At 43.5% G+C, this 25900-nt stretch overlaps 2 protein-coding genes across 2 annotated transcripts in view; one reads left to right on the top strand and one right to left on the bottom strand.

The window, feature by feature from the left end:
• SLC24A1 (solute carrier family 24 member 1) overlaps window positions 1-12214 on the top strand; it is a 49518-nt gene extending 37304 nt beyond the window's left edge. Inside the window, exons 7-10 of the mRNA XM_018552836.1 lie at window positions 4487-4726; window positions 7448-7537; window positions 9910-10076; window positions 11956-12214. Coding sequence (XP_018408338.1) covers window positions 4487-4726; window positions 7448-7537; window positions 9910-10076; window positions 11956-12205 — 747 coding nt within the window. The 3' untranslated portion in view covers window positions 12206-12214. The remainder of the gene's footprint in view (window positions 1-4486; window positions 4727-7447; window positions 7538-9909; window positions 10077-11955) is intronic.
• A 9886-nt stretch (window positions 12215-22100) lies between these two features.
• Window positions 22101-25900, bottom strand: part of DENND4A (DENN domain containing 4A) — a 97840-nt gene continuing 94040 nt past the window's right edge. The window contains exons 33-34 of the mRNA XM_018552844.1: window positions 23475-23539; window positions 22101-22431 (exon numbers count right to left, since the gene is read on the bottom strand). Of these exons, the coding sequence (XP_018408346.1) occupies window positions 22295-22431; window positions 23475-23539 (202 nt within the window). The 3' untranslated portion in view covers window positions 22101-22294. The remainder of the gene's footprint in view (window positions 22432-23474; window positions 23540-25900) is intronic.

The raw sequence follows: 25900 nt of genomic DNA, 5'->3' as shown, positions 1-25900 counted from the left end.
TGGGTCGCTGTGCAAGGTGAGAGTTCTCCTCAGCTCTCTCCTAGCGCAGCAGTGTCAGTTCTCCCGCCACGCCTCTAGATGTCGCTGCAGCAGCCGTGTCATCCCTAAATTTGACCTTTGGGGGTCACCACAACTTGGCAAATGTTACCAAGGGGTCCCGGCCCTAGAAAGGTTGAGAACCACTGATCTAGGAAGATGGCAAGCCAAAGGAAAGAGTATTTATTAACTAAAGCTTAAAGTGATATTAATGTCAAAAGGTTTTTACGCTATTTCAAATGCTGATGAAATCACTTACAATGAATGCTGCTCCTTGATATTTAAAAGTTTTAGTTTCCTGCAGAATCAGCTGGTCCCCTGAGCACTGGCCCTGATATCCTGTTTTAGGCTGGCTCCTTATCCTTGCAGGGCCCTTTGGAGCCACCCTTGTGTGTGCTAGTAAATTTTATGTCTTTGTAATATCCCTTTCACACACCATACCGATGTACCCCAAACTCCAACGGGTGCTGCAACAACTGGTGGATTGCGCCACAATATAAAAATCTAGAAGATATGTTGTCCGCACACCATTCTGCTTCGGAATGTCCTTTTTAGGGTTGAATCAATTTTTATTAGAAGTTTCATAAGATTCATACAATACGGTGTAAAATCAACACATAAAAAATTAAGGCAATGCAATACACAGGGGAGTACCTTTCTCTGCAACGGAATGTCCTTTTTATTCGTATTCCTTTAGCATGACAAGTGTAAGCTTTGAGTGTCTCCACAAACACACAGGCACAACAGAGCAAGACATTCCCCTGCTCCCCTCTCCTCCTTCCCTTCTCCTCCCTTCTCCAAGCTAGTAGATGGACAGATGCTGGAGACTGCCCTGACCCTTGTGATCTTGTACTGGACAGGAGGTTCAGGGAAGCAGAGCTGAGAGAGTTGGAGCAGTTTGGAAACATGATGACTGTAAGTCTTTGGGCAAACATTTTAAGAAATACTTTGCTGGGTAATTTATATTTGATTATTCTGGATTAATTAATGAAAACAGTTTGAGAGTTTAATACTACTTTAACTTCAGGGAGATATCAAAGAAATAAATGAATAGAGCTCTGCTATCAATAATAAATCATTAAATGTATTTTCTAAAAGCAGGCATTGTATGTGGCAGACAATAGATGTCCCTTTTGTGTTTTCTGCTCAGTTTTCTGGTGTAGGCGGGTAGGCAAGAAGGCCCTGCCAACTCATGGTGGACACTCTTGAGCATATTGTCTGTAAGACTACACAATGGACGTGTCAGGTATAGCGCTATAACCATACGCACTTTCTAACACTTAGTCACATACCCGACTGTGAGGCGGTCGGCATGGGATACTGGTGTCCACTGTCGACTGCCCCCACTATGCAACTTAATGTATCCATGATATGTATATTCGTCTCACCTGTGTGTTTATGGTGGCTGCGTCCACCACCTGAAAATTGGTTACGAACCAGTATGTGCTCTTTGTGATCCTTATTTGTTCTGTTCAAATAAAACATGCCCCCCCCCCCCACCTCTATTCAAGCTTGGCTTCACTATTTTAACATAAATGGCCTCTTTCACACCTCTTAAACCAATCCTCCTCCCTGTCTAGGATGCGTACTTGACTGTCTTCAAAGGCGTGACCTTTTCCCTTTAGATGTAGGTATACTGCCGAATCCTGACCAGAGGGTCTGGCTCTCCTATGCTGTGCCATATGCTGGTGTAGCTGATGTTTTGTTTCACCGATATACAATTCTGAGCACTCCTCACTGCATTGGACTGCATACACAATGTTGTTCATCTTGTGTTTTGGCGTTGGGTCTTTTGGGTGAACCAGTTGTTGCCTCAGTGTATTGCTGGGTTTGAAGCAGACAGGGATGTGATGTTTTAAAAAAATCCTTCTGAGTTTCTCAGACATCCCAGCTACATATGGGATGACCAAATTCCTCCGTATGTCATGCTTTTCACCCTCACTGGTACTCTTGGCATTTTTTCCTCTTCTTATTTTTGTTTTAACAAAAGCCCAGTCTGGATACCCACACGTTTTCAGGGCTCCCCTGAGGTGTTTGAACTCCTTCATCTTGGCCTCTGTTCTGGTGGGAATTTTCTCTGCCCGGTGGTATAGAGTCCTGATGACTCCCAGTTTGTGGTCTAGAGCAGGGGTGCCCATAAGGTCGATCGCGAACCACCAGCGATGTCCTGTCTTCTCTGGATCCCCGCTGCTCTCCCCCATCTGCATGCAGCGGGGATCCGTGGAAAAGTGAAGCTGCAGTCGGCGGCGGGGGGCGGAGCGGCAGCAGGCCGAGCGGTGTGACTTCAATGCACCGCCACAACCCCTCCCGCCCCTGAATGCAGGTGTTTTTTCGCTGGTAGATCTCATTGAGCTCGTCATTTGAAAAGTAGATCTCCAGACGAAAAATTGTGGGCGCCCGTGGTCTAGAGGGTGGTGGGAGTCAAATAGCAGGTACTAGTCCATGTGTATTGGTTTCGGTGGACCTCTATTTCCAGCTTCCTTCCGTCTTCTATTGTTACTAAACAGTCCAAAAAAGCAGTTTGTTGTTTCGCATATCTTCCTGCGTAAACTTGATTTTATGATCCACTGAGTTGATATGGTCAGTGAAAGCCTGTAACTCTTGTTTGTGAATCTTAACCCAAGTGTCATCCACATATCTGAACCAATGACTGGGTGTAATTCCATTGAAGGTGGTCAGGGCCTCGCTTTCTACTTCCTCCATGTACAGGTTCACCACAATAGGTGAAACTGGCGATCACATGGTACAGCCATGTTTCTGCCTGTAGAACTTATCCTTGTACTTGAAATAGGTGGTACTCATGCAAAGGTCCAATAAGTTCTGCTGCCTAGGGTGTTGTCTAGTAGCAACTGTTTAGAGGGATGTGACATCATAGGATACCATTGTTTCTTCTTTGCCCAATATTAAGTTCTTGATTTTGTTTGTCAAATCCTGAGAGATTTGTATATGGTGTTGTGTCACGTCTCTCTGGGCTGGTTATTAACACCTCCTAGCTCCAATTATACAAATGCAATCAACACCTGGTTGTGACTAACAGATTATGTGGATTGGAGCAACATTCACCAAATTTATTCCCAGATAATTTTTGTACTGAATTGAGAAAGCTGGTTGGATGATCAGTGAAAAACGTCTTCAAGAAAAAAATACAGCAAGTCCAGTTGTCTTGACTTATTCTTTACAGATATACCATGACCTGGATGAATGAAAACCTTCACAGACACTTATACCCAATGCTCCTTAGCTCCATCTAGTGACCGTAATGCAGTATATTCTGAATGTTACATTCAACCTGAAAAGAAAATACTCTAACGTTCATTTTTGCCTCTATTAGCACAGAATGAACGTTCACAGAGACTGGAAGGATAATTGGCTCTGCAATTTGTCTATAAATTAACCCCTTAGTGTACTTGATTCTAAACTCATTTTGGCAGAAGACTAGTTCTGAAGCTCTGTACTGGTTATTTTTTTTTAGTTCTTTTTTGTGGATTGGTGTCCAAAACTGGAATGCAATTTAAAGGTGAGACATAACAATACCCTTAACACAGAATATGCTTGGTACCTTTTGGTTAATGTGATTATAAATCTCTGGCCTTTTACACACTTTGAAAGAAATCTTTTCCAGACATTTTGGTACAAATGGACAACCTATATACAGTAGACACACCTCCATCTACACTACAGGACACTCCATCATACACATTCTGTATATCATGGGCTGCTTTTGTGGACTTAGAATACAACTGAACGGTCCTGTTACTACTACACATCAGTGGCGTCACAAGGGGGGTACGGCCCGCATCTGGGTGACACCTTTGGAAGGGTGACACCAAGATGACTGACTGTCATTTTGGTGTCACCCCCTCTGAAAAGTCAGGCACTTGATCATGAACCGACAGCCTGACAGTTGCAGAAGAGGGGCCCCAGCGGCATACCTTATTCCGTCAGGTGAACATCCCCTCCTCTCTCCAAGATGGCCGCTCATGTGCAATGATAGCATGCGTGATAATGTTACGGCGGGGTGTCACCCGGTATCCGCTCCGGATAACACCCGGCCTTAGGACGCCCCTGGTCATAATTTTTATCTTTATCACATATCACAGCTGTCATAAAAAGCAATCACTAAAGAAATTAAGACAAATATAAATGATAAAATTGTGTTTTTTAATAGCTGATGTGGCAGATATAAGAACCAGCTTTCCTATGGACAGGAGGTTGACACTCATGTTCCCACGCTTACCTTGGCACCAGTTGTTGTTCTTGTACCTGCTTATTTGTCCGTGCTTTATAAATACTCCACATCACACATTCTGCTTCCCAGCTCCTTTGTATTCATTGAAAGCTGTTCACATTGGAAGGTCAGCTTCCAGACTCAGTAATAGTCAGTGTGAAGGAAGGTCCTGTGCATTGATGTGTGGTCGGTCACCTTCTAATACAATATTTGACTCCACAGAAGGGCACAGCAGAAGCACCTGATGGAGGAGGATCTGGAAGCAGTGGTGATGACAGCAATGATGAAGATGACAGTGATGAGGATGACAGTGATGATGATGACGAGGAGGAGGATGAAGAAGAGGCAGATGAACCTTTATCCTTAGGGTGGCCAGATACCAAAAGAAAGCAAATAACCTACTTGTTTCTCCTGCCCATTGTGTTCCCTCTGTGGCTAACAGTGCCCGATGTTAGAAGGCCGGTAAGATATTTTGAATGGGTATAGCTTTTACGCTGTTTCCCATTTCTAGTTTGTGTCAAAACTTAGGTGTGCCAGGTGTTCCTGTGAGCCGGTGGAGAGATCGCAAAGATCTCTCTGTGACTGGCACAGCATTACACAGCGCAGCAGCACTTGCCACTTACATACCTCACATAACAGCCGCAGTCCTCGGTGTCTGGGAAGCTGCGAGGGAGTGTGGCTGCGGCTTCCCATCCAATCAAGAAGCCGGGTGGGTGGTCACATTACTCTAATAAGTGATGGGCGCTAACAAAGAGGAAAAAGAAGAACCTTTAATGGAGGAAATAAAATGAAACTTTTCGAGGACTCTAGTGAGGATGATGCACAAACGTAATGTGCGGAATGTTTGTGTCCAGTCCAGTGACCGGTTCATGTTTGGTTGTAGTGTTCTATTTCTATTTAAGTGGAAATAAACCCAACACATTTACTGTTTCCTGAAAGAAAACTCATGATACAAATGTTCAGTAAAGGTTTTTATACACCTAACCCTTGCGGCCCTTTAGGGGATTCCTAACACCAGGAGTTGGAGGGCGACTACCTGATCACGTGATCACTGTGATTGGCTGCCAAGGCGGTCATTTGCCCTACTATCTCTTGATTGCACATGGTGACTGGGATCTACTCATTGTAATGGGAGCACGCCAGTGAGCAAGCTTTTAGAACAGTGGGGCTGGCTGCGTTAAGACTCATCTGTCGCGGTGCTGCATATGCAGTATGTGTACGGCCGATGGGAAGGTGTTAATCAAACAAACCGATGTTTTCTTCAGTGTCTTTATTTATATTCTGCCTGCAAGAACATGTGCAGTGCATTCTACATTCAAGCCATACCTCTGGTGATAACAATTGCCAGTTGTCAGCTTTCGTCCAAACTTTCAAGCCCTCCAATGGCTGGCCTCATAGCAGATCACATACGCAGCACCATGACAACTGGAGATCAAAATAGAGGCTAAGATGGAGCAGTTTTTGGCAGGCAGGGGGAGTTGCAGCATTGAGGGGAGCAAAGTCATCCTATATTTTTGAACATCCAAGGTCATTTAGCAGGAAAAGAAATGCAGATTGTTTTGTTTTATTAGTGAAATGATAGGAGAGGTTAGTTCCCCTTTAAATATCTGTGTGTATAAATAACTCTTCTAGTTGTCATATTATTAGGGGGTTGGCGCTCTAGAAAATAGTATACATGTAATATTATATTCATATCCAGTAGAAATCTAGGATTACAGGATGTATAAAAAAGGAGTGATGGGTTTAGAGTGACACTAAACTCAGGAGTTAAATCTTAAAAATGCATCCAAGTACCTTAACTATTAACAAAAATGTATCTTATTTGTAGGGATGCACCGATACCCATACTAGTATCAGTACCGGTGCCGATACCAAGGATTTGGGCGAGTACCCGTACTCACCCAAATGCTCCCGATGCTTATCCAGATACTGAAACTTCCGGTATCAGGAAGCCAGGCGGCAAGTCATTAAACGACGCCGGGCATCCTGATTGGCCAGGAAGCCGGCTCCATGCTCCCTCATCACTTGGTGACGAGGGAGCATGGAGTCGGCTTCCTGATTGGTCAGGAAGCTGGCCAATCAGGAAGCCAGGAGGCGAGTCATTACCTGCGCCCCCCAGCTTCCTGATTGGCCAGAAAACCGGCTCCATGCTTCCTCATCACCTGGTGACTAGCTGGAAAGCCCGCTCCATGTTCCCTCGTCACCAGGGGATGAGGGAGCATGGAGTCGGCTTCCTGATTGGTCAGGAAGCTGGCCAATCAGGAAGCTGGGGGGCGCAGGTAATGACTCGCCTCCTGGCTTCCTGATTGGCCAGGAAACCGACTCCATGCTTCCTCATCACCTGGTGACGAGGGAGCACGAAGCTGGCTTTCCAGCTAATCAGGAAACCGGGCGGAGAGTCACTACACGCCGCCCGCCTTCCTTAATGGGACTTCCGGTATACGTGAGTACCGTAAAAAATATCAGTACTCGAACCGGTATCGGTGCATCCCTACTTATTTGTGTATCACTCAGCTGTAGATCCTGTTGCAAAGTAGCCACTGCTCCTAGCTCACTACCGTGATGGACTACAATCTCTCATTTAGTTTGCTCATTTGTATTGAGATTGTAGTTCATCACGGGAGTGTGCTTGGAGCGGTGGATACTTTACAACACACAGGGACCATGGGGAACACAAGTAGCCACCCTCCAGAAGGAAGGACAGTGTCGGCACCAATTCAGAGATGATTTGAGGATCTACAGCCGAGTGATACACAAATAAGACACATTTATGTTAATAAGGTACTTGAATATATTTTTAAGATTTAACTCCTGAGTTTAGTGTCACTTTAATGATGTTCTTTTTAAAAAAATCCACCTTTTGTAGAATAATAACAATAAATGCACACTTCTTCAGAAAAGAAAGTAGCAGTAGATCAGTAGATTGCAGGTGCAATGCTCTGGCTCCTGCAGACTGTTCCTCCCATCCATGTCCATACCGAGATGAACACACAGATGGCAGAAGTGTTAGGATTCACCTGAAGCTTTCTGGATTAGAAGCATGGAGGTAAGTGTACACGTCATCACGTCCTAATTCAGAGAGCTGGTGATCCTAAATTGCTATAACAATCATGTCACCTGCACAGCATCATTTTTACATATATCATAAGACAACTTTCATCTTTTTGTTTTTTGTTTTTTTAGAAATCGAGGAGGTATTTTGTCTTCACATTTCTGGGCTCTATCATGTGGATTGCTATATTCTCATACCTCATGGTCTGGTGGGCACATCAGGTGAGTACACATCATAAAATGCTGTGTATTCTGGTGAATATTACTGAAGTATTCTAAGTATAATGACCTCAATAGATAAAATATAATGCTATATTTTAATGCTAAGGAGCTTATTAAAAGTATTAATACATTTTATTAGGTCTCATATTGTCAAGCTAGATTGTAAAAGTATAAACTCCTAGCTCTAAGACTTTAGACAGAGGATTGATTTTTTTCCTCCTCTCTCCCAATAAATCTTACTTACACCTCTAGTAAATTTGCAAACCCTTCATTGACCTCTGTACTTGTATGCCATGCAATGATTCATGTCTACACCTTGTTTCAAGTTATGGATACAATAAACAGAGATAAAAATAAACGTGTAAACCCAAAACAAATACCATAAAAAATGTCATGTATACAGTGTATCATTTTTACATAGAGGCACTTTTTATATTAGCCAGCAGAGGGCGCTGTCCTTCAGGAATACACATCCTGGAAGTTCAGTCTAGATCTGTCTGTATAATGATATTACAGAGGAAAAGGGAAACAATTTACTGTTAATAGCATATTATAGATAAAGTCCACCTTTTAGAAAATGGTAATAAATGCACACTGCTTCATAAAAGAAAAAAACTGCATTTATTATTCTTGTACATTGCAGTCAGTAAAGCACTGCAGCCGCCATCAATGGATTGCAGGTGCAATGCTCTGGCTCCTGCATATTCCTGTTCATGTCTGCACCCCGGTATATAAATTCAGCAACATGGACGGGAGAAGAATGTATGAACTACAAGTGTGTTGAACCAATGTGTGAGAACTACAAGTCCCTCTGCTGCAATGGCTGATGGGACTTGTATTCTCTTCATTCACAGATCATGTCATGATGCTGATGATGTGGCTGTGTGGGCGGAGTCATGCAAAGCCACACCAAATGACCTTCAAAGTGCTGAGTCTCTACATTAGGGTATAACGGTAGATATTATTATTATATACTCTACATGCAGCATAATCATCTCCATCCAGCATCAGTTTAAAGGGAAACTATGGTGACGAGCTAGGAACCTCAAAACTCCAGCTGTGCTAAAACACCCATCATGCCTCTGCCTCTTCGAGTCAGTCTTGCAGTGCACGATGGGACTTGTAGTTCCACAGCAGCGTACATGCTCCCTGCACAGTCACAACTACTCTGCTCAATCAGGGAGGGAGCCGTTGGCCGTTGTTAGATGGAGCACAGTAGTTGTGATTCTGCAGGGGGGCATGTCGGACCGCAGGAGACTAGTACTCTCAGCGGCCCTCATCATCAATGTGTTGCCAGGGAAGGGAAATTGGCCTAGGGTTGGTGCACGGGTAAAAAAAAAAAACATTTGAAGACTTTACATTTTAAGCACGCTGATTTTCTGGCAGGTAAAAAAAGTAAATCTTCAATTGGTCTTTAAAGCTGAACTCTGGGACAAGCTTCTGTGCAGGAGCTTCGTGCTATAAAGACCGGTCACTGCTGCTCTCTCTCCTTGTGCAGGGGACTGGTCTTGTAGCCGCCCCCTCCTGCTCACTGCACAGAACATGTACAGCACAGTGACAATTTCTAATTTTACAAGGTATTATCTGAGCGTGCAAAGGCATTTTGGCAGTGACGTGCCGCGCCGTGCCTTGTGTGTTCGGTGAGGCATGCCCCAGCCAGTCAAAGCTCCATCCTCGTCCCACCGAAGATCCGCACCGTCCCGCCGTGGCACTGCTCCCAGCTAGGAAACCAAGCTGTGTGGGGAGGAGACAGGAATTTTGGCAGTGACGTGCCGTGCCTTCTGTGCTGGGTGAGGCATGCCCCAGCCAGCCGAAGGTCCACCCTGTCCCACTGAAGCTCCGCACCGTCCCACCGAAGCTCCGCACCGCCCCACCAAAGCTCTGCTCCCAGCTCGAAAACCAAGCTGTGTGGGGAGGAGGAAGGGAGGAGACAGGGAGAGGAGACAGGGAGGAGCCTCCCTGTCCCTCACTTGCTCGTCACTGGTGAGGCACCGAGATCAATGTCCTTACTGTTTTTTTGTTTTTTTTCTTCTTTTTTTGATTGGACAGCTTGGACCAATGGCGCTTTGCCATTGGACCAAGCCATCCACAGAGCTCACGCCTCTAACATAGAGTAGAAGATGTGACAGCTCTTGCCTCATTAGTTAGGTTACACAAGCAGTGGCGGAGCCTGCTGCTGTGTAACCTAACTACTTGTCAAAAGCCAGATGCAGCGCTGCATGTAATTAACAGTCAGCACTCCGTCCCTGACAGGCTGCTCAGCGGGGAGGATTTCAAATGTCAGTTAGGAAGTTGACTTTTCTGACTTTACAGTATAAATGTTTTGTAATTAAAAAATTATGAACCTGCTGGCAATGTTATCTTTTGGGCAGGTGGGGGAAACCATTGGCATTTCAGAAGAGATTATGGGTCTGACCATACTTGCCGCTGGCACATCAATCCCAGATCTTATCACTAGTGTCATAGTGGCAAGGAAGGGCCTAGGAGACATGGCCGTGTCCAGCTCTGTGGGCAGCAACATATTTGATATCACTGTAGGGTGAGTATGCAGAATGAATCTGTACAATTCATGGTTCTTTGGCAACACGCATGCGCTACACCACATGACCTCTCACTTCCTGTTGTGGCTATCAGACAGGAAGTGAATGCAAATCTCCCGAATGGGACACAGATGGAAAAGAAGCAGACAGGGGTTATAACCCTCCCTTATGCTAACCAAAACTAAAACATTTTTGGGGATTTAGTTCTGATTTAATATCATGGCTTCTATTTGACAAGAAATGGCTGCTGTAATACAATTAGTACTGTGCAATAAGGCAGTTATGCCATTTCAAATAAAAGTTGAAATCCCCTCTGCTAACAAAGCACATTTTAATTTACAATATCAGTACTCCATTTGGCAGCATAACAAAACAAACACATACACTGAATGCCAAATGATATAGCACCTGATAGTGTGCATTTTACAATTAGGCCTCATTCACACTGCGATTTGGGATTCCTGCCTCAGGAACTACTTATTCCTGCAGGAGGAATTCCAAATTGTCTGTATGAATGTGGCCACTGTCACCCATTCAAGTTAATGACCGGGCGAGAGCGGCCGCATCTGTAAGCGGCAGTCGTATGTGATACAGGTACATGCTGTTTGGAATAGATCACTATCTCTGGGCGCACGATAGATGCTTGATAGAACTTGATGGGTGACATCGGCTGCATCTAAAGTGGCACAGAAATCCCAAAACGCAGTGTTAACCCCTTTACCCCAAAATGTGTTTCTTTTGTTTCAGATTTGTATTTCTTTCATTTTGGGGATTTCAGATTCCAAATTTGATTCGGTTCAATATTCGGATTTAGAATCTTTCAGAATTTTTATTTTGGGACAAAGTCACATGACCGTGTCTGTAATGCAACCCCCAACAGCCAAAAAAACACATCTGATTGGCCAGAAACCAGTCACATGTATGAATTAGTTATGTTTTGAACAAAATCTGGACGGATCCGAATATTCGTTAAAAGAGCATTCGGATGTGTTAGAATTCACAAATTTGTATGCATCTGAATGTCCGAATTTAACGAAATTGGTACAAATATCCATTCGTAATTACACAAAATTTACATGTCCAGCATGTACACAAGAAGATGCTAAAAATTTTGAAAGCACGGAATAAATAAGCTTTGCACTACATGTTCTCAGTGGTGTCACAAGGGGGGTGCGGGGGCTGCGGCCCGCACCCGGGTGCCACCATTGGAGGGGTGCCACCAAAATGACTCACAGTCATTTTGGTGTCACCCCCCCTCAGAAAAGTCGGGCGCTCGGTCATGGACCGAACACCCGACAGTATCAGGAGAGAGGAGGGGACCCGGCGGCATACCTTATCCCGCCGGGTTACTGTCTCCTCCTCTCTCTGCTGGCGTCCATGACCAAGATGGCCGCCGGCAGGTATCAGAATACTGCCGCGCGTGCGCATGTCACGCGCAGTGACGTCCCGGCGGGGTGACACTCAGTTACCGCTCCGGGTGCCACCCAGCCTCGGGACGCCCCTGCATGTTCTCTAGTTGGCCTGCAGTACTGTATACCTTGGGACTTGCTAGGTACTCAGCTGCAGATCCTCAAATCATCTGAATTGGTGCTGACACTGTCCTTCCTTCTGGAGGGTGACTACTTTTGTTCCCCATGGTCCCTGGGTGTGTTGTAAAGTAGTCACCGCTCCAAGTGAGTAAACCAAACATGAGATTGTTTTCTCTTTTCATCAATCATACCCAATGGGCCTTATTAATTGTGTCCATCATACACTGCAGCATAGCAACCAATAAGATTGCATACTTTACAGCTTGGTGAAAATTTGAATCAGATTGTTTTAGGGCAATACAGACAATTTTATAGAACAAGGCTCAACGTGTCTCTTGTTTCTTGGCAGGTTACCGGTCCCCTGGCTCCTGTTCTCAATGTTTAACGGTTTCAGTCCTGTGGCGGTCAGCAGCAACGGCCTGTTCTGCGCCATCGTCCTCCTTTTCCTTATGCTTCTCTTTGTTATATTCTCCATCGCTGCCTGCAAGTGGAAAATGAACAAACTGCTGGGATCCACCATGTTCATACTGTACTTTGTGTTTGTCATCGTCAGTGTGATGCTGGAGGACAGGATTATTGTGTGCCCTGTATCTATATAAGCCCATCATAAGAACCCATAAACACCTAACCCCGCCGAGCATAGGGCATCCACAAAACTTCATCATCCAGTGATAACATACGTGGTGTGAACTGTCATAAATATATTTTCTTATTCCTATTTTTTATATACACATATTGCTAACTTACCTAGTAGCCAGCAATGTACCAGACTAGCAAAAGGACTCGAATCTCAGCCTAGAAAATCCTTCCCTGACCTGCACACAGCCTGAGGCTCGGACTATGCACACAAATGTTACGTTCTCTTGTATTACCTCTACCCCTATCATTAGAAATGTCTGCCAAGAACTATGTGAACTCAGTTGATATTTTTAAACATATTCAGTAAACTTAAACTAAACAAATCTGGTGGTGATTTCTTTTTTTTCCATATAAATATTTATTGAGGTTTACAAGGATAACAAAGTCACAAAACTGTATGTAGAAAGCTCATACAAGGCCAATGTACATAGGAGCTGTATTTTATCATTCAGGACAATCATATAGGAAGACAACTGCAAAAAAAAAAGGCTTGTGGCGAAGCACAGCAGCTGCTCGCACATATCGAGCATCATAGGGAACTGTGGGTGAGACGAGCTATTGGGGGTGATTTACTAACCTAAACACACGCACGCACCAGGTGCGTGTGATTTTTACACAGCAAAACGTATTTATCAACCAAAAAGTCTCTAAAAGCATATTTCCACTAATGCCATATATGGAAAAATCATGCACATGATGCATATATAATGCTGCTTCACAGTTTAGACAAAAATGGTTAGCTCATGCATTTACATTCCTGCATTCATCAACACAAGCAACACAACATAGAGCTAATTTACACAACATCACCTTGTAATTCATGCTTGGCTTTGCACAACACACCTGCTGGGTGTGTACACACTACAAAAGGTGTTTAGATTCCACCCATAGATCATGCTGGGAGGGAACACACTACAGAGGTGTATACATGTTCGTGGTGTGTTTATAAGGTTAGTAAATCAACCCCATTGAATCTCCATGTAAAACTTGAAGATGCATAAATAAGTGTTGGCGTGGCTGCAGATACTACAGGAGTGTGGCCTAAAGGAAACCAGACACAGAGTAAGCAGGAGGGTGTCCTGAGGTTAGATACATAGAGGTACATCGGAAGAGATGGGGAGAGAGGAAGAAAAGTGGTAGAAAAAGAAGAAGAGAGAGGAATACAAGGGAAGGAATGAGGAGAGGGTCAGGCTGCGGGTAGGGGAGGACGCGACATCAATTGTGACGTTTTCAAATAATTCCCTTCACAATGTTAGGCGATGGCGGTGAACGTCAGAGGGTATTTCTCGGTCCAGGGTGCCCATATTTTCTAATTTATGCATGGTATGGTCAAGCTGCGCCGTTCGCTTCTCATGTGACATTACCCAGATTTCTTTTTTTTGAGAATGATATTGGTAAAGATTGAATAGCCCCATAGAAATTTTACTACTGTTATTTTTACTATTGTTGGTAGGCAACTCAGGCAGGGGTGTCAATTTAATCGTGGGCCGCATCAACATTATGGTTGCCCTCAAAGGTATCTGTAAGACTATCTAAATGTATCTAATCTTTATCATAATTGCCTCTGCATTCGATTATCACTGGTTATACTAATAACTTAATACCTAGATCTGAAAGTAGAAGTCTAGGAAATGGCATGGAGTTTGACAAATGTGGCCTACTGAATATCAAATCTATATTTTAGGTTAAAAAAATACTATCAGACCCCGTTCACATTGAGCGATTTATCGCGCGGTAAGTCCCGCGATATCGCGGCAAATTACTGCGCGATATCGTGCTCCAATGCAATCCAATGGGGCAAAGGGTCCTGCTGTCGCGGGTCGCTACAGCAGGACCCTTTTTGGAGCGGATTTAGCCGTGATTCAAGCTTGCTCAATGCAAGCTTGAATGCGACATCGCGCAGCAAATCTCGCGATGTCGTGCGATTTGCATATCGCGCAGTGGGAACGGGGCCTTAGATTCATTTTAGTGTACACAAAGAATATAATCCCCATTTTTTTGGTCATATAAAAGCAGAGGTTATGTCGAGTAAATAGATACTAAATATGTCAAGTCCCAAAATTGTGAGCACCTGTGAAATGGTGGAAACCTAGACCAAACCCTTGTGTGTGGCAATATCCACTATGTGTTATGCGGTTGTTGTTTTCATGTGCACCCGATGTGTTGTTTTTTTATTCCATTTGATTTTAAAACTTTTTTTTTTTAAATGTAACCTTATTACTATCACAAGGGGGCTGCCAAACATAGTGTGGGTGACAGGAGCTAATTAAGGAGATATCAGGGGTCATTATAGCCCTAATGTTGCCTCTGCTGAAGCTGATCAAGCACAGATTGTGCTCGATCTGTTGCTTCCTCTGCCAGAGCCACTATATATTGACAGCCCTGAACCTGGAAGTGCTCAGGTCTGAGTGCTTCCAGGTTCATTCTTCACAGGCATGGATCAGAAAATGGATGTTAACTAGTTGCCCGCAGCTCTCCATTATGACACCTACCATGGAGGTCCCTGGCACCCAGGAGGGACAGGTAAGTCTTGGACACATGGCAGGTAGGGGTGGTATCCTCAAGTACATGTAGAAGTAATCAGACAGCTGTTACTTCTACAAGGATCCCGGCAGCTCAGTGTAAAAAGGTTAATGCTGGGCACACACCTAACAACCATCGCAAGACTTTTGTCTTGCGATGGTTGCAAGCTACTTAAAAAAACGTACAATCTGCCTATCTTGGACAGGCAGATCGTACTTGCGATGATCGCAAGCCGCGCCCCCGAGCGATGACCGCAATGCTGGACGGGCAGTGTGCGATTGCGCACACCGGCCCGTCCGGCTTTTATCTTACCAACATGCTACACACCCGCCGAACATCGTACGATGCTCGGCGGGTTTTCGACCATGTTCGTAAGTTTAAAGTCATGCGACCTTTCAGTAGTAGAGGTCGCGCGGCTTCCACACACCTTACGATAATCGTACAATCGCGGGATTTCCTGCGATTATCGTAAGGTGTGTGGGCACCCTAACACTCAGCTGCTTCAGTCACCATAGGTTTGTTTACATGCCAGTACTGCCAATAAGGATCAATCCTGTACTAGAAAACTATAGCTGGAATATGAGAGTAGTATCATCCTGTGTTTGTGGGGCAGTACAGACATTTTTAAATTATCAATGTTATGATATATGGCATTTAAAAACCCCAATCAATGAAGCAATTATATCTCATCAGAGAAGAAATCCTCTATTAAGTTTTTGAAATAAAAATGGTTTGTATACTGTACCAATGACAAGTGGCATGGTCCTTGCTTACCACAGTTGTGTATTTTGTTATCATTGTGGAGGTAGATCACTTAACCGCCTCAAATTTCTCCTTTAGATCCCTCTCACAGAGGCGTTCTGATCGGTTGAAGCTCAGTGTTAGGCTATAGCCAGATCCAGACGTGTATGTTTGTTACATTTGATTACGTTAGAATAGATAAAAAAGAAAAGGAAAAGGTTTGTGTCCTTTTCTGTTTTTCAGACTAAAGCTGGCCATACACCTTACAATTATCTGCAGATTTTCTGTGGTCAGATGGAGAAGGTGCAACAGATTCCTCCATCTACACTTAACTGTGTGGATGGAGTAATCTCCACCTGGGCCAATCTGTTGCACTTTTTCCATCTGCCCACAGAAAATCTGCAGATAATTGTAAGGTGTATGGGCACCTTTAGGCGTGATGGATCAGAAGTAAAAGGGTGTAAACCCATCCATGTCTGTTTACATTAGCCGGCCCATAGACCAATGGTTTCCTGGAATGGAGACCAGCTACCACTGCTCCTTTGATATTACCAGTGCAACTGGCTATATAGTCCTGTAATGTGTACCGTATATCCTTCAATGTAAGGCACCATAAAGATCCTTATTCCTGGCTGCTTAGGATTTCCAAACTTTACTAAGCGATGCAGTGGTTGCAGCAGGAATAAACATGCTGTATTCTGGCCAGAGAAGTGACATATTAAAAAAATACTGTACATTGGGAAAGGGAGGTTGGGGTAAGAAAAAAAAGAAATGATCCCCGCGATAAGCCCTAAAAATAATTCTCCAACATCATGCCGGGGTTAAGATGACAGGACAACTCTAATGTCTGCAGAAACGAAGTTCTACACCATAGTTTGGCCACCTCTGATCTTTTCCTAGTAGAAAATGGTTGACACAAACTCTGGTATGTCTATAAACTTTCATGCACAATTACCAGTTTGTGGATTCCATACAAAACAAAAAAAGATAAAATGTGAAGTGACAACTATTATTGTGCGCGCCGGTGAATGTCAAAGTTTGCTTGAAGAATTTAGAGTGAAAATTCCTTGCTGGCCCTGGAGAGGAAAACTACTGTTCACCTGCGATTGTGTTGTTACAGTAGACTTACAAAGCTGCTGCAGACGGTCCTGTAAATGTAGGGAATGTAAGGAGCTTACCCTTTAGGGCCCATTCACACCACATCCAGATTACCTCCAGACCAGACTGTTTCCGGTCCCAAAATGCATCCCGATGCATCCCTATGCTATGTCTGGCCTCTGTTCCCACCAGCGCAGTCTGTTCCAGACCAGTAAAATACTGCTTGTCCTATTTTGTCTGGTCTGGAACGCATCAAAAACGCCTGGAACTCACCTGTAAGACCATTTTAGGCCTGGTTCACACCTGGGCGTTTTACAGCACGTTCCCACGCGCTATAAAACGCTCAACATGTGAAAACCAATGATTGCATATGGGCATGGTTCACACCTGCAAAAAGCCCCATGCCCAAAGAAGTACAGTAGCTTATTTGGGGCGTATTTGCCGCACGTATCTATTAGGATACAGCTGGATAGCCCTCGGAAACGCGCGTTTGTCGAGGGTTTTTTTTTTTACCGCGAATCGGTACGCCTTGGTGTGAACCCAGCCTTAAGCTAAAAGAAAAATGCAATGCACTATGTTCCAGATCTGGTCAGGAAAATGGTGTGAACTCAGCCTAAAACAGGACAGTCTGCAAATATGAGTATACGTTTGCTGCCGGCTGAATTTGGGGGTGAAATATTGAAAATCTGTAAGTAGATGTCTAACAGGCAGTGTAGGCATGACATTCAAAGATATTTCTGAACTTGTATTCACTAATAAAGAGAGGGGAAAAAGCAAGAACAGAAAAGACTCGGCTGCCTAGAGACATTTGGAGGCTGTAGAAGGATTTACTGACACGTTTGTATGCAGTCTGACACATGTGCTAGATTTGTACAGCTTTCTGGCAATGGCCAAAGATAAAAACAGGCCCCTTGGCCTGCAGATCTCTGGTTTATACGTGTGTTTATAAAATTGTCATGAAGAATAATAGTGGGGACATAATCTTTTTAACACATGATACATAGTCAATTAAAAAACCTAAAAATATCACCATATGTAATTAGAGCAGGGAGCCAAAATGTTTGGTTATGACTATTTAGCACACTATACCTCTAGAAGGCTACACCAATGATAAAGGAAATCATATTAGGTAACAATGGGGATGGTTGTTTTGTGATTCACTGCCAAAAGTGCCTACGATGAGCATCAGAACTGGATCATGTTCTTTTTTTACATCATATGTGTGGCTAGGTGCGTGCGTGTCGCTTACATGGGGAAGGGATGGCACCAAGCAGAAGGCAAGCCAGTGGAGGCAGTGTGTGGCTTTGGGCAATGTTCTGCTGGGAAACCTTGGGTCCTGGAATTTATGAGGATGTTACCTTGACATGTACCACCTACCTTAAACATTTTTTTTTTAAAGATACTTTTTATTATTATTTTTTTTTTAATGATGAGGTTACAACATTTCCCGCACAAAGGGAAAAACCCGGGCAACATACCCAGTGACAAGAACATCAAAACCAACAACAACAAACAAAACAAAAACAAACCCCCAAAAAAATCAAAAAAAAAATCCAGTAGCCTAATTAGTGCACAGTCTCATTACACAAAGACTTTACGGTCTCAGTACAGGCATATTAAATGCATGGCATCACCTCATTATACAATGATTATGGAGCGCCTTTAGATGAACCTGGACCTCCCGCTCTTATACTAGGACACGTAGTACCTTTATGCAGGATCCGATGTTGTAGTAATAGAGGAGAGCCAAGGGCCCCAAATACGTTCAAACCGGGCCAGGCTACCCCTCTGTGCATAGGTCAGCTTATACAGCGGCAGTGACTGATTGACCAGTTTTTTTCCAGCAACCCAGGGAGGGGGGCGCGGGCCCTGCCCATACCAAAAGGATAGCCTTCTTAGCGTAGAACAAAAGTATCCGGATGAGGGTCTGGGCCCTAGCATCCAACATCAGTTCACCGAAAAGACCCAATAAACAGAAAGTGGGATTGCATATATTGGGGAACCCCAAGCCAGTCTCCATAAAACCGGTAATCTCTGACCAGTATGAACGGATATGTGGGCAGGACCAAAAGGAGTGGAAAAAATCTGCCCTTTGACCGCAGCGCTTAAAGCACTGCGGGGTGGGGCGAAGACCTAGTGTATGTAGAAGGGATGGAGTATAATAGACCTGATAAAAAAACTTCACTTGTAAGATTCTATCTTTAGAAGCGATTACGGAAGACATGTATGTGTCCTCAAAATCACTCCAATCATCCCCATCCAGGTCTGGGAGAAGGGTCTGCCATTTTGCTTTGCGTTTTTCAAACCTGGACGACCTGGTTGCCATAAGTTCCGCATAATATGTCGATACCAGTTTAATGGAGGTGTCTCTACGTAGCATCTCTTCCAGAGGAGACTGGATTGGGACAAACGTATTCGACCCGAATTGGGCGCGAACTGCATGTGACAATTGAAGGTACGCCAAGAGAGCGGTGGGAGGGAGCCGTAGCTCCTCCCTGAGTCTACCCTAAACATTGTTGCTGACCAAGTACACCCCTTTTTTTAAATGAAACAGAATTGCTTAATGAGTGGCATCTGATTGCCCATAGACTGACATGGGGTCCGGTAATTTCAGTTTTTTTCCTCCATTGCAAGATGCAGGAAAAAAACTGTACGGACACGGATATCACAATGGTGAAAACCACTCCGTACTGCTGTAATCAAAAGAGGATCCTTACACAGATCCTCTCCTGATCAGCCCGTGTGAAAGGGGCCTAATAAGACTTACTGTATCAGGGTATAAATATTAACTTTGTACTTTTCTGAAAAGGCATTGAGGCTGCCATTGCAACTTCTCATTCCGCAACTGCTGGTTGCCTGGCTGTCACATTTACCCCTATTGCTTCAATACTTTGTGTCCCTTACCAGGAACAAGCATACAAATAAGGGTGTCTGCCTTACCTGCATCCTTGTTCCAGATCTTTGACAAACCTTACAGAACCCACATTGTCAGTGTATTACGGGGATAGTAACGACAGCTCTAATGAGTTTCTCAGGAAAGGTTTTCTTTAAAGTTAACCATTTATGACAAAAACATGGGGGTGTGCCACTGCAGGCCTCTCTTTAAAAATGCTAGTTTTCTGGTACAATGCTAACCTACATACTTCAGTATACTCTCAGTCACTGACCTGGAACAAGTACACAGATCAGGAAAGTCAGACAAAATGTCAGATGTCCTTATCAGCTTGCTTTCAAGTCTGTGAGTGAAAGTAATGAAGCCAGCAGGGCAGCATGGAAGCCAGGCATCTAGCATTTGAGAATGAGAAATCAGCAATGTTTCTCCCAGGAAAGGTTTCTTTTAATGACTCCTTATACTTGAGAGATCATATGCACACTTACCTGTCATCACACTTGGAAGCCCGCACGTTAAAAGCAATATTACTGCACAAGCAATTAGAAATGAACAGAAAACAGTCCGATTTCAAAAGACGTTTAATAAAATAAAAGCAACATAACGAAAGGTCACATGGTAACAACCATGAACAGATCATACACATCACCAGTAAACCAACTTCATAATTACTGTTTCTTGCAGTACACACAACCGGTTCCTGGCAGTGCCTAAGCAATTGTAAACCAAAAGGGATTTGTAGATTCTATGACCGCAGCTATACACAGCAGACTTCAATGGTTCACTTCTGCTTTATATAGCATCTGCATGTCAATGTACAGTACAAGCTGGGGATGGGCAACCACAGCACTGCAAATGAACCACATCTCCCATGATGCAATTCAGCAACAAGCTGATCATCTGCTCACCGTCGGTCTAAAATGGGGCATTGGAAAGAGATGCGTGCAAAGAAAACTGGAGCAAAGCGGAACAGTTATCAGTGAGATTTCATGTGTACTTTAAAAGATAAAACTCTGTGTAACTGCTGCACTTTTACTCCAATTTTCTTCCTTCCAGTCTTTGTAAATTGTCTGCACCGTCTTCCACTATGTCATAAGCTTTTGATTCTTAAAATAGAAATGTCGGACCAATGTAAACTAGCCTCTGACCATAAAAATAAAAGGGAATTCTATCATAAAATCCATCTTTTCTCAGTAAATTATTATTTTTTGTGGAAATATTACAAATCTACAGAATATACACAACTGGATAGTACCATCTGGCTTGAGATAATAAGGAAATGAAGTGGGAACCCTGTCTGGAGGAAAGCCGTTGTTGGGCTTAGTCCAGTGTGGGGAGAATGCCTGTATGATCAGATTGGTTACAGTATACAAGTAAAATATAATGTCCAATAATTGTGTCAACCCCTAACACAGCACAATGGGACTTTATTGCACGGACGACCTGTGTTTTCCAACTATATAACCGCTATTACAGTACAGTATTTATAGTGCAAAGCAAAGACCTAATATAACCTGTAGCATTATTACTGGGAATGTAATAGCATTGATTTAAGTGCACTAGGATTAAATACATCATATTTCTTATCAGCAATAATAATAATAATAATTATGTAAACAGCAAGCCACCTGAGGGTTCTGGGATTATGATCTATAATGAAAACAGTCGGGTCATCTGGTCATAACTGTTCATCATTGAACACAGCCAGTTTAGCCATAGTCAAAAAAATGTTTTGGATAAAGTAACAGTACTCCCCGTGAAATGTACTCGTACCCGGAACGATGCTGTGTCTATATCACAGTATATATGCCTGCTTTTCCAGTTAGTGGTTACATGACTTTAGTTGGCTCTGCATTCATGACCAGCATCAAATTCATGTTTGACCATGACCAGCATCATGATTTCAGGCCCATAGTACATTACATTTCATGTTTTTTTTACATTATACAAATTGCCTAATTTGTACATGGAAGAATAAAAAGGACTTTGCTTTCTGGTATCGCATAGGTTTGGGACATATCCCAAAAACTAAAATGTGGGGGGCAAGGAAGCAAAATGGAGGCTGATGCATCTATGTCGTTCTAGCCTCAATAGCTCCAGAGGGGTTTCCTCTATCACAGCTAAAGCTTCTGCATCATTCAAACCTGCAGCCTTGCGCCGTCATGGAATTAGTGTATTTATTGCTGACAGAACGGAGATAGAAATAAAAAGATCAAGTGGTGAATGATTAAATAGAGGCAACCTGAAGCTGCTGCTGAACCACAAATCCCGCGATCCACTGCCAGCTTCTGGATGAAGGTTGTTGCCAGCTTAACTAAAAACAGGCTGGAATGTTTTTTTTTCTCCATCCTAAGAAAGTGCCGAGGAGGCAAAATAAATTAAGAGATGAAAGATTTAAAGGGAGCCCACAAATGGGGCCCAGTAACATACCGCTCATAAAACATGTTCTTCACTCAGTACCCTTCCAGAAAATAAAATGAAACCATGACTTACTAGGCATGTAACCTATTTTACACCAAGATTCTTGATAACATTAAATATAAATATTCTGTGTAAACTACAACACTCGGAATGATGTCGATCTCTCGTCTTCCTCCTTTTTTAAAGGACCTGAACTTCAAGCACAGAAAAGGCCAGGCTACCCTGCCTTTCTTTCATAACCTGATTCTCACGCAGGGCTTATGCTAAGAGTGAAAATCTTCCATATTGCTCGTTCACAATGCTTGATCTCATCGGACACACAGGTGTCGAGATCTGCCACTTGTAGCCATGAAATGATGGGAGGACCAGAACACGCTCAGAGGAATGGCTGCCCGAAGGTTCTCCTGCATTCTGTGACGCCTGTGCTGGGGGGACGATCACAGATCTGACTGCACTTCACCTGCTCAGGGCTCAGCCGGTCATAAGCGGCTTTGTATTCCCGGTCAAATACATCTGGAAGAAAGCAGCCAAGAAGCACATGTAACATTGATAGATGAGATATATGTATAAACACATGCACAGACAAAAATACAGATATTCATAGTAAAACTATTTTTATGTAGAACCCCACTAAACACTCGACTGCCATATAGCATAACTACAATGCAATTTCATCTATAAGTCATTCTATAGAAAAGTTAAAGCAGAGCTTCACACAAATAAAATCTTAACCCTTACAGTGGGGCTACCCCCGCCCCCCCCCCCCCGCACTGCAAAGGTTAAGTGCTCGTTTTGTCTAGGGATCTAAAATAAAAGTTATACTCACCCGAACCACGATCCTGGCTTGCTCTTAGACCACACTCTGGAGCCTTGCTGGCCCTCTGCTCCAGCGGTCTACGGTCCCGTAAGTTATCACGTTCTATACAGTGTACAGATTGTGAAGATGCTGAGAAATATTTCATTGCTGGAACAGAGGGGTAGACACGCTGGAGGGAGCGGTGTAAGAGCAAGCCCCGATTGCAGTTCGGGTGAGTATAACTTTGTTATTTTAGCTCCCTAGACAAAACGAGCACTTAACCTTGCACTGCAGTGGTAGGATTTGATTTGCCCGGAGTTGTACTTTAAATAAAACTACTACGGTACCAGGAATGTGCAACTCCTGTATGTGCCGGCTTTCCACCTGCTTGGTATTTTGCAGATCCATAGTTCATCAGCATGGTGTAAGAGAATGGTGTCTGGTACCAGGTATACAAACCAGTTTCTCTCCCATGACAAGGGATATAAAACATTAGATGGTTATATATGGCGATTTCAGCACTTTCAGATTTTAAAACAATATCCTACCCTTGAGTTGAGAGTTCTTAAGAGTTCGGAGTTTTTGGGTCAGATTGTTTTTTTTTTTTGTCCATTCTATTAACATAGTAATTGCACTTTCATAAGCCATTTATCACTGATATCTTCACCTTCAATCAAGTACACCCCTTTAAATTGTATTGTGAACAGCACAAGATACTTGCAGAAGCAGTGATTAGGTAAAACACACACACAAACCTCACCTATGTCAATGTTATCTTTTCCCAGGGCAACAAGAGACAAGAAGAGAATCTCTCTGTACAGACTCCTACAAAGCAAAGAGAAAGATTGTTATATCGGCAAAATACAATCATACACTTCCGAGAAGTCCAATGTTATTACAACACTGGGCCAGCGTTTTCCACCTCACATGGCATGCATGGGAAATGTGCCTCAAGTGCTTCTCTCTCCAGTGACTCTATTGACAAAAATAAACATATTTTTGTCACAGGTCGGCTAAAACTATGAGGTGAGTGAAAAGCACTCGCCTCATAGTTCTCCTTTAACAAAATCTGTCTCTTGAAGCTGATTAAGGGCCATTGAAAGTAATTCTTAGACATTTGGGTTATATTGTTGCCTAGAGGAGGTTGGGACCCTGGTAAACAAATCTAACCCTTGTAGAATCCTACTTCAACCCTCATGCCTCGGTTTTGTGGACAAGCAGTATGTAAGGCCAAAACATAGGGGGATGAAACCTCTGTCCCTCAATGGACTTCAAGAAAAGGATTTTACTGTAGTAACCAAAATCTTACTCCCTTTATCGTCCACTGAGTGGCACAGGAAGTAATTCTTAGAAATTTGAGAAGTCCAAAGGCAGTCTAACTGAGGGGTGGCCAATGGTAACTGAGAGATCCAACAGATATGAAAATCCAAAAAGAAAGAGTATATCTAGGGAACAACACCCAAACTAAGTTTAGACAAAGCAGGGTCAACCAATAGGGAATTGTCAAGGATGAGCATCAACCTAATGCTCAAGACTAGGACAGGTAATACCTAGAAAGGGAAAACTGCTATCTGAAAAATGATAGGCCTTAATTAACAATGTAGGGGACAACCAATTAACCACAGGAAAGAAAAACAGGTGGAAGGAAAAAGCTACCTGAACAGGAGAAAAAAAAAAAACTTGGACCAAAAGCTAAGGTGGTCAACAAGAAGATGTTTACCAGCGTAAAGGCTTAAGCCTAACATACCTCACCTTTGAATTTTGGGAAAGGAAGCTTGGAAAGACAGGGTATGTCCACAAAAGAAGACCAACCAGTCAACAGCCAGAAGCTCAAGTAGAACCTCCTAAACCCTTCACTACAGGGAGAGGGAGGTCCTTACGTGATAGACAAGTAATCACTTTAAGAGACATGCATGGATGTGAGAGCCATCTCAGCAGATAATCCAAATGGAAAGAGCAAAGAAACCCTTAAGCTTGGGAAAAAATAGAAGGGTAGCAACCCTGAATCCTTTTAAAGGAGAGGTTGAGGTTATCAACAACACCTGTATAGTTATCAACAACACCTCAGCGGGGCGGGCTTGCGATGATCGTAAGTACGATCTGTCTGTCCAAGATGGGCAGATCGTACGTTTTTTTAATTACTTTACAACCATCGCAAGACAAAGGTCTTGCGATGGTTGTAAAGTGTATGGCCACTTTAAATTGCGATGGAAAAGGACTCCCCCATGAATAGGAGTTGCGAACTGCGATGAAATTGCGAACTGCGATGGAAAAGGACTCCCCCATGAATAGGAGTGCAAGATTGAGAAATCTAATGGGATAACATTCCCATTAGGGCCATTAGGGTGGGGTGCTACCAGACAAGGAATACGAGATCCCAGGATGCAGGGATCCCAAACAAACCTGGGAAATACACAATGGGGTGCAGTAATACCAGGACTGGCAGCTAAACAATGTGCCTGATTCAAAGGATCTGGAGTGGAAGCTGCAAAAGGGAAGGCTAAGCATCCAAACTGTGTGGAGGTAAACCATCAAGAGTTCAAAGACCTCCTAGGACACTAGCAACAAAACTAAGGCATGACAGTCAGGGGCAGGGCTATACAGGAGCTGGCTTAACCTACTTTGACAGTTTTCCACCCTCCTGTAGGCAGCGGTGTAACCCAAAATCTAAGAATTACACAATTCACGTGTTCCGCAATGAGTTTAACTTTTATGCTAATTTGTTATTTACAAGCCATAGAAATAGGACGTTTTATTAGACAGACTTAATTTTCTGTAAAAGAACCAAAACCTCACGCAAAATTATTTTATCTTCTGAGCAGTGACTCTCAAATTAAAATTGAGTCACAGGTAGGAAGCATTTTCTGTTTTCTTATCAATAACTGAAAGATCTCATTTTAAAAAGGAGAACTATGGGGTCAGGGCTTTTCCCCATAGTTCTCCTAATGGTCACGGGAGAACACAAACTAGCGTTCTCCCATGACCCAAAGCTCAGTATACCGCAAGCTGTCTGAGATGCCGCAGCGGATCCCGACAATTCTGTCTAGATCCACCCAGCTGCATGAGTGACAGCTGGCTCTGCCTATCTAGAGGCAGAGCCAGCTGTATCCGCCCCCCTCCCCCGTCCGTCAGCGCTGGGGGATTGGACAGGGGAGGGGGGGAATCCCTGCAGGGAGCCGTGAGTGA

Source organism: Nanorana parkeri, unplaced genomic scaffold, assembly GCF_000935625.1.
Source record: "Nanorana parkeri isolate BGI_ZX_2015 unplaced genomic scaffold, ASM93562v1 scaffold98, whole genome shotgun sequence".
Lineage (NCBI taxonomy): Eukaryota > Metazoa > Chordata > Amphibia > Anura > Dicroglossidae > Nanorana > Nanorana parkeri.
Note: the sequence above shows the minus strand (reverse complement) of the source record. Positions and strands in the feature narration are given on the sequence as shown.